This window comes from Oncorhynchus mykiss, unplaced genomic scaffold (assembly GCF_013265735.2).
Source record: "Oncorhynchus mykiss isolate Arlee unplaced genomic scaffold, USDA_OmykA_1.1 un_scaffold_266, whole genome shotgun sequence".
Classification (NCBI taxonomy): Eukaryota; Metazoa; Chordata; class Actinopteri; order Salmoniformes; family Salmonidae; genus Oncorhynchus; species Oncorhynchus mykiss.
The window spans coordinates 45,866-60,386 of record NW_023493722.1 but is presented as its reverse complement, the minus strand read 5'-3'; the positions used below and the strand labels follow the sequence as shown (position 1 = coordinate 60,386).

The 14,521-nt window shown below is 43.9% G+C and overlaps 2 protein-coding genes, 1 long non-coding RNA gene and 1 pseudogene across 6 annotated transcripts in view; 3 read left to right on the top strand and 1 right to left on the bottom strand.

The window, feature by feature from the left end:
* Positions 1-14,521, bottom strand: part of LOC110513387 — a 51,891-nt pseudogene that overhangs the window by 17,444 nt on the left and 19,926 nt on the right.
* The window catches only part of LOC110515912, a 34,541-nt gene that overhangs the window by 4,310 nt on the left and 15,710 nt on the right, over positions 1-14,521 (top strand). The window lies entirely within an intron of this gene.
* Positions 176-3,254, top strand: LOC118948933. Its single transcript, XR_005042226.1, has 3 exons — positions 176-203; positions 335-416; positions 2,200-3,254. It is a non-coding gene; the product is annotated as an uncharacterized LOC118948933 (long non-coding RNA).
* Positions 5,237-13,795, top strand: LOC110511499. 2 transcript variants are annotated; one of them, XM_036973563.1, is made up of 4 exons: positions 5,237-5,748; positions 12,440-12,517; positions 12,683-12,770; positions 13,112-13,795. In XM_036973563.1, the coding sequence occupies exons 1-4, from the start codon at positions 5,275-5,277 to the stop codon at positions 13,288-13,290; spliced, it is 819 nt and encodes a 272-aa protein (XP_036829458.1). In that variant the 5' UTR covers positions 5,237-5,274; the 3' UTR covers positions 13,291-13,795. The 2 variants fall into 2 exon arrangements, with proteins under 2 accessions (XP_036829458.1, XP_036829457.1); XM_036973562.1 differs by having other exon boundaries at positions 5,251-5,805; positions 12,497-12,517.

Sequence of the window (14,521 nt, the reverse complement as noted above, 5' to 3'; positions counted from 1 at the left end):
GATCAATCGGAAAAAAATGTTCAGTGCTAGAAAAGTTGTCACATTGCAATTTTGCCAAAACAACTGACACAAAGCAAGTATAACTTCACGATCAGGCAAATAATTAAATAAAAACAATTCTGCCACGCATCCTGATATGACAACATTTATAACAATATTGTTTTCAGGCAATGGAGGGGATTCGTGAGGGCATGTTTGACCCGGTAAGATCATGTTACTGACAATTTAATTAGATTACCATGAAAACTCTGCCTAATGTTTAACCTTGTTCATAAGCTTTTGAAAGATGCACTATGCAACATTTTAAAACACTTCTTCTGTTTCTGGAATACAGCTGACAAAACAACAGCTTGCCGGCTTGTGTCTGAGGATTGTCCAGTTTTTATCGGACAAGCTGATGCAGATCATCATCCCAGGTCTTTACGAACTACTGGGCATCCAAGATGCTGCCTCCTCTCCATTGTCACAGAGATCTCTCACAGCGTCACTCACCAGTCTGTTAGACGATAAGACTAACACCAAGTCCCGCGTGAGATTTACTGAGGCTGGTGTACCTAAGAGGCCAGGCAGTCGAAAGTCTTACAATAGCTTTCGCATCCCGACTCCCTACCCTTCCTCCAACTGTATGGAGCAGGAAGAGGAAGAAGAACAGGAATCACAACTTAAGTTCAAGGAGATTTACCTGACTAGGGGCAGTCTGGGCAGTGGAAGCTACCTGCCCAAGGGGGCCATGAGGTATGTTCTTAAAGGGAAATTTAACAACTTCATATTCATCTCCAGCATCACCATATGTGAAAATTACACATTTCCATGCTTTGTAGTAAAAAAAATACAGAGGGACGTAACTGTTTCCAATAGGGCTAAGAAATTAGTGCTTTTTGAGGTTGGTTTGGTTTCGATTCAAATATTTAAAAAATAATCACGGTTTTGGATTTCAATACTTTTTTTAGACATTGAATGCACTATGGATTATGTGTTGAATGCTGTAACAACACATAATAAAACAATGAATAAAAGTCCCATGATGGTAGTGACTGTCCATTACTGTTTATGACTTATCAACCATCATTTACTTTCTCATATAAAATATTTATTTGATGACTTTATTATTTCATTCCAAGTCATCAACTCATCTCTATAGAGCTGCTGCTTATTCTGTCTGACAAAATCACTATTTTAGTAGTTCTTCTAAGTAAATAAGACCTACTTTTATGACCGACTGAACACCAACTGTCAATCACTTAGATCATGTATTTCCAGGTAGAGAATCCTCGCAACGCAACTGCTTTTTATCTCTCTCATGCATTCTCTCGTCTCTCCGTCTCAGTCAATGAGGTTTCCGTATCTGCTCCACACAGAGTGGACAAGCAAGTGGGCGTGCAATGGATTATGGGAATTAATTGCCATATTTTCTGTGCTAAACTATGTAGAATATTGGCCTGTTGGAAACTACAACTCCCTACTACATTGCATAGTTCGTGCTTGATCTGATTTATCTCTACAGAAACTGAGCATCGAGCTCACAGAAGAAGAAAAAAATTAACTATATGGAATTCAAATAATTGAGCCGACGTCGGTCAATTAGTTGTTTAAAAAACGAAAAATAACAAAAATGTTGGTTAAATGCTCAGCTCTAGATTCTAATGACATCATCAGTGTGCATCGTGTGATTTTAACCAATTATGAGTAGGCATTGCCTACTAATTGGTTGATGATGTCATAGAAAACACTTATCTTCCTCTTTCTTTTTTACTACAAAACATAGAAATTACCGTTTTTCCACATATGCTGATGTTGGGGTGGTGCTGGAGATGATGAATATGAAGTTGAAACATTTAGAAATTTCCCTTTAACATTTCTTCAAACTGCCTTGTATTTATGATTGTCCTTGAAGTTATTAGAAGTTACAGTATTTGAAGTTTATAGCAATTTGGATTTTTGTAGAGGATAGATATTGCCAGGATAGATAGATATCTACAGGCCAGTTTCAATACAAATGACTTATACAAAATACATTGTATTGGGCTTTAGAAATTAAGCAGTTAGGCTGACATCACACTAAGGTTTTTTCTCAGAGAAACAGCAGCGTTTTCCTCATTGTTTTCAATGGTGCAGATGTATTTGACACACTGAATGTGCATCACAGCCTTACATATTATTTGTTTGACTTTGATGATTTCTGCAGTTTTTTTTCCCAAGGACTCTAACCTCTCTGTCTGATGTGCAGAAGAAAACAACCAACTCTGAGACGCTACAAGTCCTCTTAGGTGTCTCAGAGGACACCCTCGTCACCTGTGTGCAGGACAGCCTGCAAGGTTCTCTCTCCAAACTTGCATGCATGTCCAATTCTCCATCTGGAAGTGCAGGCTCTATGATGCTAACCCCTGCTGTAATGGCAGAGTTGGCTAAAGATGTCAAGTCGACCTTATCAGTGGTCGTTAAGAGTGCCTCCGCAAGTCAAACCTCTCTAGTGACACCGGTAAGGGGAGACTCACAGACCAAGGTGACTGAGAGCATGGTGAGAGAGCTGGCTGCTAAACTTGAAAAAGTTGACCAAGAGAGCAAGAGTCTAACAGGGCAAGTCATGACCACCATCTCTGACACAATGGTGGCTTTTGTTGACGAGAACCAACAGAATTTGCTGGAAGATCTGAAGGACAAGATCACGTTTTTGGCATCGCATGTTGGCTTCATTGAGGATCTTGATGCCCTGATAAGGAAATACGAGACCAGCTACAATATTAGTGAATCTGGTTCCTCCTGCACGCTCACATCTAAGAGCATCCAAAAACTCTCTAGCCGGGAGTTTCAAACATCAGCAATACAAGCAGTGAGTGGAGTTCTTGACAAAAAAAGTCAGTAGTTTGAGCTTTCCTAGTTCAGTCATTCAGTCTGAGTTAACAGGTGCTGTGTCAGGTCAAACATTGTCTGGCATTGTAAAGACAGAGTCAATTCACCCAGTGGGCTCAGCAGCGTCAGTAGTTGTTAAGACTTTCGTGTCAGATATGAAGTCCTTGGCTGAATCTGAAGAGAGTCCCCAACAGAAGAGTGCCTGGTCTGCTGCTGTTCACATTTACCACAGCGTCCAAAACAACTTGAAAGATTATTTCGGCAAGCTTCAGCGATGTGCCTTAAAGAGCATTGTCACATCTGATGACAACATCACAAATGCTGAGTTTAAGGAGACAGTTCAACTTCCTTGCTTAAACATGAAATATAGGCCCAGTAAGAGTGAGCCTCAGTTGCCAGAGTCCACTGGTGCAGTTACTCTACAAAGAGGCCTAAGTGAGAGCTCAAAACTCCTTTGGGCACAAACTGAGTCAGAAGAAAGCAAGCTCCTTCTGACAACTTGCACCAAAGAAGTCCTCTCAGAGCTTCTGGTCTTGTACAACACTGAGATGTCAAAGGAGAACGCCCTGTACACTGTTGGAGAAAAAGGATCAGACTTCTCTATTGAGAGAGAGAAATTTGTAGAGGTTGTTCTGGCTCAGCTTGGGGATATCTCCCATTCCAGGGCCTCATCACCAATAGTATGTGAGTTCCCCTGTCAAATTGAGGACAGCAGAAGTAAGGCCACAGCTTCTTTGACCAGTAGTTAGATTGTATTAGAAAACTCTCAAGTGAGGAATTTAAGAGAAATGCCACTCAAGCAGTGAGTGAGTTCCTAGTTAAAAAGTCCACCAGTAGCTTAACTAGTGCAAAGCCTGCTTATTCTGTAGCATCCAGGTCTTGTTCCATTCAAAACCAGTACACATGGTCAAAGGATATTTGTGCGGATTCTGCTGCCTTTGGCATCATTGAAACATTTGTGGAAGACCTGCAGAGCTCGGCGCAACCTGCAGAAGTAGAGGAGAGAGAACCTGACCTCCAGGAAAATGCACAAAAGCTACAGAGCAGGATCTGGTCTGCTACCACTAGTTTATATAACAATATTAAGAAGACATTAAAGGACTTCATCATTCACCAGCGGAGGTCAGACATGCTGAGCAGAATGTCTAGTCATATACCCACAGAGGACTCTGGACATCTTGGGACTAAGGAGTACCTTGGTTTGGCAAGCCAGGACTTGAGGCAAGCTAGTAAGAGTGTGCCTCACTTGCCCAGTTTGAACCTTGAAGTGGCTCTACACAGGGGTGTCAGCGAGAGTTCAAAACTTCTCTGGACTGAAACAGACGAGGCTCTACTGACCAATAGTACCAAAGAGGTAATTTCAACAATGTTGACCTCATGCGAGGATCAGACATCAAATGCACCTTGCTTCTCCACAGTAGGAAAGAAAATATCTGATATGTCCCTTGAGGTCAACATGTTGGTAGGTGGTGTTCTGTCTTAGCTGAAGGACATCTCCTTGTCAAGGTCCCCAACACCATGTGAAGACATGTTTGAACGTCTCCAAGGTTCTCCTGAGCGAACATCTCCAGTAAGTCTAGATTGTAGCACGGCTGCCTCCAAAGGCATTGCATCTTCCCACAGTCTTTTAACAAAGAGCCTCCAAAAACTCTCTAGTCATGAGTTCCAAACCAAAGCTGAGAAAGGAGTGAGTGAGGTCCTCTCTAGATCATTTAACATTGTGGAGGAAGGTACCTTCAGTCTGTATCTACATCCACCACATCTACTGATATTATACAAACCATGGTGAAAGACCAGCAGGAGCTCACCCAGACCACCCAATCATCTGACATGGTATCTGGAACCTCCCTGCTCACCACTGGACAGGTTTCTGAGAAAAGAATCTGGTCTGTTGCTCGTAACATCTACTACAGTCTGCAAAGTAAGATTACGGAGTTTCTCAGAAAAGATCTTCAAAGATCAGACACAACACTTGGTTCAATCCAAATCTTTACGTATCAAAGCAGTCCTGCATCACAAAGAGCAAGTCTCGGCCATCTTGAGGTCAACCAGAGCAGTGTTACACCTGGTGGAAACGATGCCTGTGTGGACATTCCGCACAAATTACTACCTAAAACCACTAAGCTCTCAGGATCCATGCTGGAGGATATTGACACGATCCGTTGTAGAAGTGCTGACAGCCAAAATACAAGAAATACCTCTTCTTCACGCTCCTCCATCTCTCTAACACCTACTTCAAAATTAAGGCAGTCGAAATGGCACTTTGCTTTACCCGGGACTCCCATCCCCACTGAGTTTCCTGCTCAGATTGACTTTCCCATTGTTAGAAACACAATCATTGAGGACTTCTTTCACACTGATGACTTACTTCCTGTAACCTTTGTGGACAAAGTCAGGCAAGCTGCTGGGGTGGTAGTGGACATTATGGTGGAAAGTGTTGAGAACACACAGGAAGATGGAAAAGTTGGTTCTCATCTTGAAGACCTCCGATCTGCTGTTAGGAAATTGAGAAAAATAATTTCCACTTGGACCATCCACATTTTCAGTCATGAATTGGTGGATAAAGTGATAGCCCTTCAGGACAGCCACAGCACTCCACAGGTCTTAACATTGGAAGCAGCCAAAAGTGCTTCAGACTCCATTCTTTCAAGGCTGAAATGGGGAAATGAACAATGTGCCATATCCAAGGAGCTCTCCTCTCAGCTTCTCCAGATATTTGCTGAAGAGACAGTGAAGTGCTTCCTGAGACAGTGGTCAGATGAGTATGAAAACATAAACTTTGATGTTTCAGTCCAGAACGATCCAAAGACTTCTACTTGCATGGTCATTCTTCAAATGATCACCAAAGCCACTGCTAAATGTTATTTTGAGTCCGCTACCAGCGTGGCCACCAGTGACATTGTAGAAGGCGTGTTTGATTTGGAAAGGGATACCATCAGCAGTACTGGAGAGCAGGTCCTTGATTTAGAATGTCAGAAAGAGGTAGTTTCACTAAAGGTGATAGAGATGGGGTGGGTCAAGTTGAGCAGCTGCAGCAACACCTCGCAAACTTCGAGCCTTCATCAGAACAAACAGAACAGCAGGAAGAGGCCCAGACTGGTGTGGAGTCACTTCGGCCAGTGAATGATGATACAGAGGCTGCTAATGAGATAGCACAACAAGAGCCACGAAAAGGTGAGAGGGTCCGCAGGTTAACTGAAAAGGGCAGAGAATTGCGCGACGAAAGGTGGAGACAGCTCGAACATCGTTTCAGGGTCAGCTATGAGAAGTGGAAGGCTCTGGTAAAGGAAGCAAAACTGTCACTGACAGGCTGTTGCTCTGAAGACCTACTAGAAGACCTCTTAAACAAGATTAGCCATACCTCTGCAGAGCAAAAACCTTGTCTATGTAAATTTGCGTCAAATCGACATTCCCGACAACGATATACGACGCAGAGTTGATACTTGTGAAGCAGTTACAATGTCTATTATCAAGACTGTAAGGTGTCATTTAAAAGGCAGGGAAGAAGGTCAAAGTAACCAGATAGAGTTGCACTGGAAGGACAGCAATTCCTTGTGCATGTCCGAACTCTCACATAAGTCAAGTCTCAACTATCAGCCCTCAAGTGCTTCCTCCCAGTCTCAAAGCAACTCAAAGGTCAACTCCAGACGCTCAAGCGTGTCATCTGTCAAGAGACAAGAGGCTGCAGCGGAAGTTGCTGCTAACCAAGCAGCTTTAGAAGTAATGGTTAAGCAAGAACGCCAACTAGAAGAGCTTCAGAGACTCGAAGATGAAGATAAGAAGAGGACAGCGGAGCAAGAAGCTGAGGCTGTGAAACGCAGCTTAGAAGAAGCTAGGCTGCGAGTCAAGTTAGAGGTAGAAAATGCTGCCAGACGAAGGACGCTAGAAGACAAGCGTAGAGAGTTAGAGCGCCTAGAAGTGCTCAAGAAACGAAATGCTGCCAAGGCGCGAATGCAAGTGTATGAGCAAGATGAAAACTCAGAGGACGAGAAGAGAGAACTACTCTCTAACTGCAAATATGTGAAAGAAGTCATGCACAGAAGTGGCTCATTTCACAGTCTCTCACCACAACATGTTGTGACAAGCACACAGCAAGAAGATGGCACCAAGACCATGTTCAGGTTACTAGCGGAATCAATCAGTGAAAGCCGCCTCCCCATACCAGAACCAGTAACATTCAATGGAGAACCACTCTCGTTCACTGACTGGAAGGTCTCTTTTCAGAGTCTGATAGACAGGAAGAACATACCAGCAACTGAGAAGATATATTACTTGAGAAAATAATTTGGTGGGCCTGCCAAGAAAGCCATCGAAAGTTACTTTATGTTAGGAACAGAGTCAGCCTACTATGCTGCATGGACCATTCTTGAAGAAAGGTACGGAAACAAATTCCTCATCGCCAAGTCCTTCAGAGATAAGCTCAATGCATGGCCTAAGATAGGATCCAAGGACAGTCTTGAACTTAGAGACCTTGTAGACTTTCTTCGCAGCTGTGAGGCTGCTATGTCTCAGAATAAGGGCCTGGAGGTGCTTAATGACTGTAATGAAAACCAAAAGATCCTCGCTAAACTTCCAGATTGGCTAACTTCAAGATGGAATAGAAAGGTCATAGACATCTTAGAAGAAACTGAGATCTTTCCAAGCTTCAGTCAGTTTGTGAAGTTTCTCACGAGAGAAGCAAAGATCGCTTGCAATCCTGTGACATCCCTTCATGCTTTGAAACCAAGCGAAGATGGAAAACCTAAGACGCCAAGGATTCAAAGCCCCGGAGCAAGGGTATTAGCAACTAACTCTGATGAGAAAGATAGGTCACAGTCTCCACAAATGCTGGAAGTTCATGGACAAGCCCACCGCAGAGCGACAGAAGTTTGTTCAAGAGAATAAATTGTGCTTTGGCTGTTTAAGGCCTGGGCATCGCTCAAAAGATTGCGATAACAGGAACACCTGCGACACGTGTCAGAGGAGGCATCCATCCTGCCTGCACGAAGATCGTACTAAGGAAAGGTTAAGGGATAGGAAGACCCCACAAGATAAGGGGACAAGAGCGTCAAGTGAGGCCATATCTAAAAGAGTCGTAAGGGACATTAACAACACTCACACCTCCACAATTATTACAGTATGGGTGTCAACCACAAGTGAGCCAGATCGTGAAGTTCTTGTGTATGCACTTCTTGACACCCAGAGCGACACCACTTTTATCCTTGAAGAGACAACAAAGGCTCTCAATACAAGGAAGGAGCCAGTCCAACTGAAACTCTGGCTTCAATGAATACCATTGTGCCCTGCCAGAAGCTGTCTGGTTTGAGCATGGTCTCATCTTGAACACATTGCAGAGGAGATTGCTCCTCAACAGAGCTGTGATGCCGGTCTCTTAATTGGCTACAACTGCTCCCAGGCTCTCCTTCCAAGAGAAATTGTGTCTGGTAAGGGAAATCAGCCTTTTGCTCAGAGAACAGATCTTGGCTGGAGCATAGTCGGCTATGGAAATCCATGTATCGACTATGGCGACCCTATTGGAGTGAGTCATCGGGTTATCGTTAGACAGGTGATGCCAAGCCTTCAATCTTCTTCCAACCTCACAAATCAAGTACACTATGTTTGTAGAACACGTGTAAGAGAAGTAATCACAACACTGGACATTATCAAGACGCTTGAATCTGACTTCAACGAGAGAGCTGCAGAAGAGGACCTCATATCTCAAGAGGATATCTGGTTCCTGAAGAAAATGAAAGAGGGCATCAGACGTAAGGACAATGGACATTATGAGATGCCGCTGCCGTTTAAGGAAGAAAGACCCAATCTGCCGAACAATAAAACATGTGCAGTTCACCGACTCAGGTGCCTGGAAAGGAGGCTAAGGAGAGACAAGCAGTACTACAAGGACTAAACAGCATTCATGGAAGAGACTATAGCTTGTGGATATGCTGAGAAGGTCTCTAAAGAGGAAATTAACAAGCACCCAGCATGGTACATCCCGCACCATGGGGTTTATCACCCACAAAAGCCTGGGAAGATAGTCTTTGACTGCTCAGCTAAGTTTCGAGAGACGTCCTTGAATAATCATCTCCTTACCGGTCCAGAGTTGACAAACACATTGCTGGGCGTCCTTTGTCGTTTTCGTAAGGGTCCAGTTGCAATCATGTGTGACGTAGAGCGCATGTTCCACCAGTTTCATGTGAAAGCAGAAGACCAAGATTATCTACAGTTCCTTTGGTGGGAGAACGGAGATCTAGAGTCTCAACCCTCAGTGTATCGTATGAAGGTCCACTTGTTTGGCGCAGCTTCATCTCCTGGTTGCGCCAACTATGGTCTCAAACATCTTGCTGCCGAAGGACGAGGAAGCTTCAGCGAGAAGTCTATCCAGTTCATAGAAAGGAACTTTTATGTTGATGATGGGTTGACGAGCGTATCGTCTGAAGCTGAAGCGGCCCAGCTGGTGAAAGAAGCAAGAGAGCTTTGCAGTATCGGCAAACTTCGGTTGCACAAGTTTATCTCTAACAGCAAGGAAGTTATAGCCACAATTCCCAAGGAAGAACGTGCCAAGGGTGCCAAAGACCTGGATATGGCACTGGGTGAACCACACATAGAGAGAGCGCTTGGTGTACTATGGTGTGTCGCATCAGACGAGTTCCAGTTTAGAGTAGTTGTCAAGGAACGCCCACTCACAAAAAGAGGAGTGTTGTCTACAGTAGCCTCTGTATATGATCCGCTTGGGTTTGTGGCACCCTTTGTCCTGGCGGGGAAGCAGATCTTGCAGCGGATGTGTCGTGACAAAATCGACTGGGATGACCCCCTTCCAGATGACCTACGTTCCCAGTGGGAATTCTGGCTCCAAGGTCTACAAAACTTGTCTGAAGTAAGGATCCAACAAAGCTACTTGCCATCAAGTTTCAAGGAGGTGCAGAGTTATGAGCTCCATCACTTCTCCGACGCTAGTCCCTCAGGTTATGGAGAGTGCTCATACCTCAGAACAATCAGCACCGCAGGAGAAGTTCATTGCTCCCTAGTTATGGGGAAGTCGAGAGTCGCCCCCTCCAAGGTTACGACCATACCACGACTGGAACTTTCAGCAGCGGTGGTAGCTGTTCGAACAAGTGACATGCTCAAAAAGGAGCTAGAGATACAAGGTCTACAGGAATACTTCTGGACAGACTCTAAGGTAGTTCTTGGCTACATCAACAATGAAGACAGAAGATTCCACGTCTTTGTAGCTAACCGTATTCAACGCATTAAGCAAAGCACAGATCCCGAACAATGGAGATATGTGACCTCTGAAGAGAATCCTGCGGATCATGCTTCCAGAGGTCTCACATCAGAACAGCTCATGGCTTCCAACTGGTTCACAGGTCCAGACTTTCTTTGGCATGAAGAACTTCCCAAAGGACAAGTCAAGGGGGAAGAGTTCTCAGACAATGATCCAGAGCTGAAATCCCTGGTCCATGATACCCAAGCAAAGGAAGAAAGATCATTACTAGATCACCTTCATAAGTTCTCAGACTGGGCAAGAGTGGTAAAAGCTATTGCCAGGCTCAAACGACGTGTCAAGGAAGCCATAGGCTTAAAATTGAGGTCCAGTGAAGCTACAAGCATAGAAGAAAGGAGAGAGGCAGAGCTCACCATTATAAAGATGGTTCAAGAAGCAGCCTTATCCCATGAGATACACAACCTTAGGCACCAGAAAGACATCAAGAACAAAGATAAAGCAAGCAAGTTGCATAAATTGAGTCCATTTCTGGATGAGCAAGGTATCCTCAGGGTGGGAGGTCGCTTGGCTCATGCAACTCTTCATTCCCATGTGAAGCATCCCGCAATCCTGCCAAGAGATAGCCACTTGTCAGTGCTGCTCGTCAAGCACTATCATGAAAGAGTACGACACCAAGGACGTGGAATGACGATCAATGAGCTGCGATCCAACGGTATATGGATCCTAGGATGCAGCAATGCAGTTTCCTCTCACATCTACACATGTGTGAAATGCAGGAAATTCAGAAGATGTACAGAAGGGCAAAAGATGGCAGATCTTCCGAAGGAACGCATGGAGACCGCGCCTCCCTTCACATACTGCGGGATGGACTGCTTTGGACCCTTCTATGCCAAGGACGGAAGAAGAGAGTTAAAGCGTTATGGGCTCCTACTCACTTGCATGGGCTCCCGAGCAGTTCACATTGAAATGCTTGACGACTTAACCACCGACGCTTTTATCAATTCCCTGCGTTCATTCATTGCCATACGTGGTAATGTTTGTCAAATCAGATGTGATCAAGGCAGCAACTTCATTGGCGCAAGACGCGAGTTTGTGGACGCCCTGAAAGAAATGGATCAAACACGACTGAAGGAACTTGGATGCGAGTTTATCATGAACATCCCATCTTTAAGTCACATGGGTGGTGTTTGGGAAAGGCAAATCCCCACGATACGAAGTGTCTTAACATCCACTCTTGATCAGTCAGACGGAAGACTCGACACCGCTTCTCTGCATACCTTTCTCTATGAAATAAATAGTAGGCCCCTAACTACGGAATATCTGAATGATCCATTAGGTCCAGAACCTCTCACGCCAAATCACATCTTAACAATGAAGTCCACAGTTATCTTACCGCCACCTGGACAGTTCATCAAGGAAGATCTTTATCTCCGCAAGAGATGGCGCAGAGTACAATTCTTAGCCAATGAATTCTGGACAAGGTGGAAGAAAGAGTACCTCCTAAACCTCCAACACAGACAGAAATGGAGTAAAGACAGAAGAAACGCAAGGATTAATGACATTGTCATCTTGCAAGATGATACTGCACTACGCAACCAGTGGAAATTGGCAAAGGTTACAGAAGTGTACCCGGGACAGGATGGCCGGGTGAGAAGATTCAAGTTACTGATCAGCGACTCAACCCTAGATGAGAGGTAAACGCATCACCAAAAGCCACCTATCTGGAGAGGCCCATCCATAAGACAGTCACCCTCCTGGAAGCCGATCATGAAACCTGCAGACCCCTTTCACAGAAATCACCGGTGATTGGTGGGAGTGTAACTGACAGTTAGACTTACAGGTTATGTCGTTGTCTTTCGTTTGAATTGTTTACGTGTCCGCTGTGCGGGGGAAATGATAATACAAGCGGAACTACGTAGCTAATACTGTTGTAACGGGGATCCTTATTGTAGTAACACACTTTTGGAGGGAAGGCAATCCCCTAGCTAAGTTTTCATGTCATCGGGTGTAGTTCATAAAGGTTGAAGAGTGTATGTTAGGATGAAGTGTGAATTCACACCAGGAATAATAAGTGTGAAGTTTGTTTTTCCTCCCTTCTGTAATAAGCAGCCAATGAGGTATTTTTTCCTTTATTCATGTGTTTAATCTGAACCCTTTATAACACCAGTTAAAGTGTTATGTATGTAAGCACTTCAGAGTTATACCAAGCTAATAAGTCACTCGTATGATAAGGTTGTAAGAGTGTGCTTAACTGTATTTTTTATTTACTTTATAGTTCTCACGGAAGGTGATAATTCTGACTAAAACTACAGAATAAAGCCGCCAGTTAAAATCAAGGAACGGTTGTGCTCGTGGTTACTGAAGGGAGCTACAGCCACCAGTGACATTGTAGAAGGCGTGTTTGATTTGGAAAGGGATACCATCAGCAGTACTGGAGAGCAGGTCCTCACCTTCAATACAAAGGTATAGTACACATACATCTTTCATGAATAACACTGCTGTTGACCTTTTATGAGATATATGATTATTTGTGTCATGGCATTGCACTGCTTCTTTGCAATTGATATGCTGTACTTTAAGATATCGATATTTTCCGTTTGTTTACATGTGCCTTTTCCCACCAACCAGGGTTCCAAGAAAGTTAGTAAGAACCTCTGTCCTCAAGAGTCTCTGGAGTACCAGCCTCAGAACATTTCCCCTACTGTGTACTTTACAGGTAAGCCCTGCTGCTGTTTAGGCTGCTGCTCAGTCAAGACTGAGACATTATCCCTTTACCATTCCACTAATTCATTTGGAAAGACATTGTACTCCTCTGAGTTGTTACCTATGACATACTGTACTGTGGGCTGGGTGGTAGCCTAGTGGGTTAAGAGGTTGGGCCAGTAACCGATAGGTTGCTGGTTCAGAATCCCTGAGTTCACGAGGCAAAATCTGTCAATGTGCTCTTGAGCAAGGCACTTAATCCTAATTGCTCCTTGTAAGTCTCTCTGGATAAGAGTGTCTGATAAATGAGTTAAAATGTAAATTGATGGCATGCTGGATGGTCTTTCGTTGCAGAGACGATGACAACATCTCATAGCTCCTTTTCTCCAGAGGGAATTTATGATATCGCATCGTCCTTCCCACTTGAAGAGAAGAGTCGCAAACCCTCCCTTTTCACCAGATTGTCTAGATCCATCACAAAAGGCTTTCTCAGGCCATTCAAATTTTCAAGGAAAACCAAATCATTTAATTAAATTCCTCATTATAACAACGAGAGCATTCATTTGTTCAGATGAAAATCTAATCGTATTGGTCACATACGCCGAAAACAACTGTGAGATGCTTTATTACGAGCCCATTCCCAACAATGCAGAGTTAAAAAGCAAGAAAATATTTTCTAAATAGTAACACAATAACAATAACAAGGCTATATACAAGGAGTACCAGTACCGAGTCAATGTGCATGGGTGGGAGGTAGTTGAGGTAATACAGTATGTACATGTAGGTAAGGGTAAAAGTGACTAGGCAATCAGGATAGATAATAAACACAGTAGCAGCAGCTAGTGTGAAAGTCGGTCAGTGTCACAGTGAATGTGTGGGTAGAGTGTAGTGAGTGTGCATCGAGCCAATTCAAGAGAGTCAGTGGAAAACAATTAGAAAAATACATCAATAACAAAGGGGGTCAATGCAAATAGTGCAGGTGGCCATTTAATTAACGTTCATCAGTCTGATGACTTGGGGGTAGAAGCTGTTCAGCAGTCTAATGGGGTAGAAGCTGTTCAGCAGTCTAATGACTTGGGGGTAGAAGCTGTTCAGCAGTCTAATGACTTGGGGGTAGAAGCTGTTCAGCAGTCTGATGGCTTGGGGGTAGAAGCTGTAAAGCAGTCTAATGACTTGGGGGTAGAAGCTGTTCAGCAGTCTAATGACTTGGGGGTAGAAGCTGTTCAGCAGTCTAATGACTTGGGTGTAGAAGCTGTTCAGCAGTCTAATGACTTGGGGGTAGAAGAAGTTCAGAAGTCTAATGACTTGGGGGTAGAAGCTATTCAGCAGTCTAATGACCAGGATCCTGGTGTCTACCCAATGTGCTGAGCACTCCTCCTGGACAGAGTCCGCGCTACATTCAGCTGCTGCAACCATGGTCTCTGTGTGAAGGCACTGTTAGAGAGTCAATCAACCAGAACAAGGTTAGGAGACCAAATCTGTGTCCTAGCATTGTGAAATACTGTATATGTAATGGCCTCAATACATTAATGAAGTGCTCTTACATCCTATCCTCTCCCCATACTGAAACAACTTGTTAGTGTGAACCAATAAGACTGACACTATATACCTTCTAAGCATGATAGTTGGCTCATGATTTGTTTCAGGACTTGTTAGGGTAAACCTATAACAGCTTCTACCCCCAAGTCATTAGACTGCTGAACAATTAATCAAAATGGCCACTGGACAAGTTCAACTGTTTTATTATTTGTTACTTTAGTTTAT

Bases quoted from the DNA above. Each gene is read 5' to 3' on its own strand.
- LOC110511499 (XM_036973563.1), top strand. From the start codon at position 5,275: ATGGTGGAAAGTGTTGAGAACACACAGGAAGATGGAAAAGTTGGTTCT. The intron at 5,749-12,439 runs ATTGTAGAAGGC...GCCACCAGTGAC, and splicing joins CCAGCGTGGCCACCAGTGAC to ATTGTAGAAGGCGTGTTTGA. The intron at 12,518-12,682 runs GTATAGTACACA...CCCACCAACCAG, and splicing joins TCCTCACCTTCAATACAAAG to GGTTCCAAGAAAGTTAGTAA.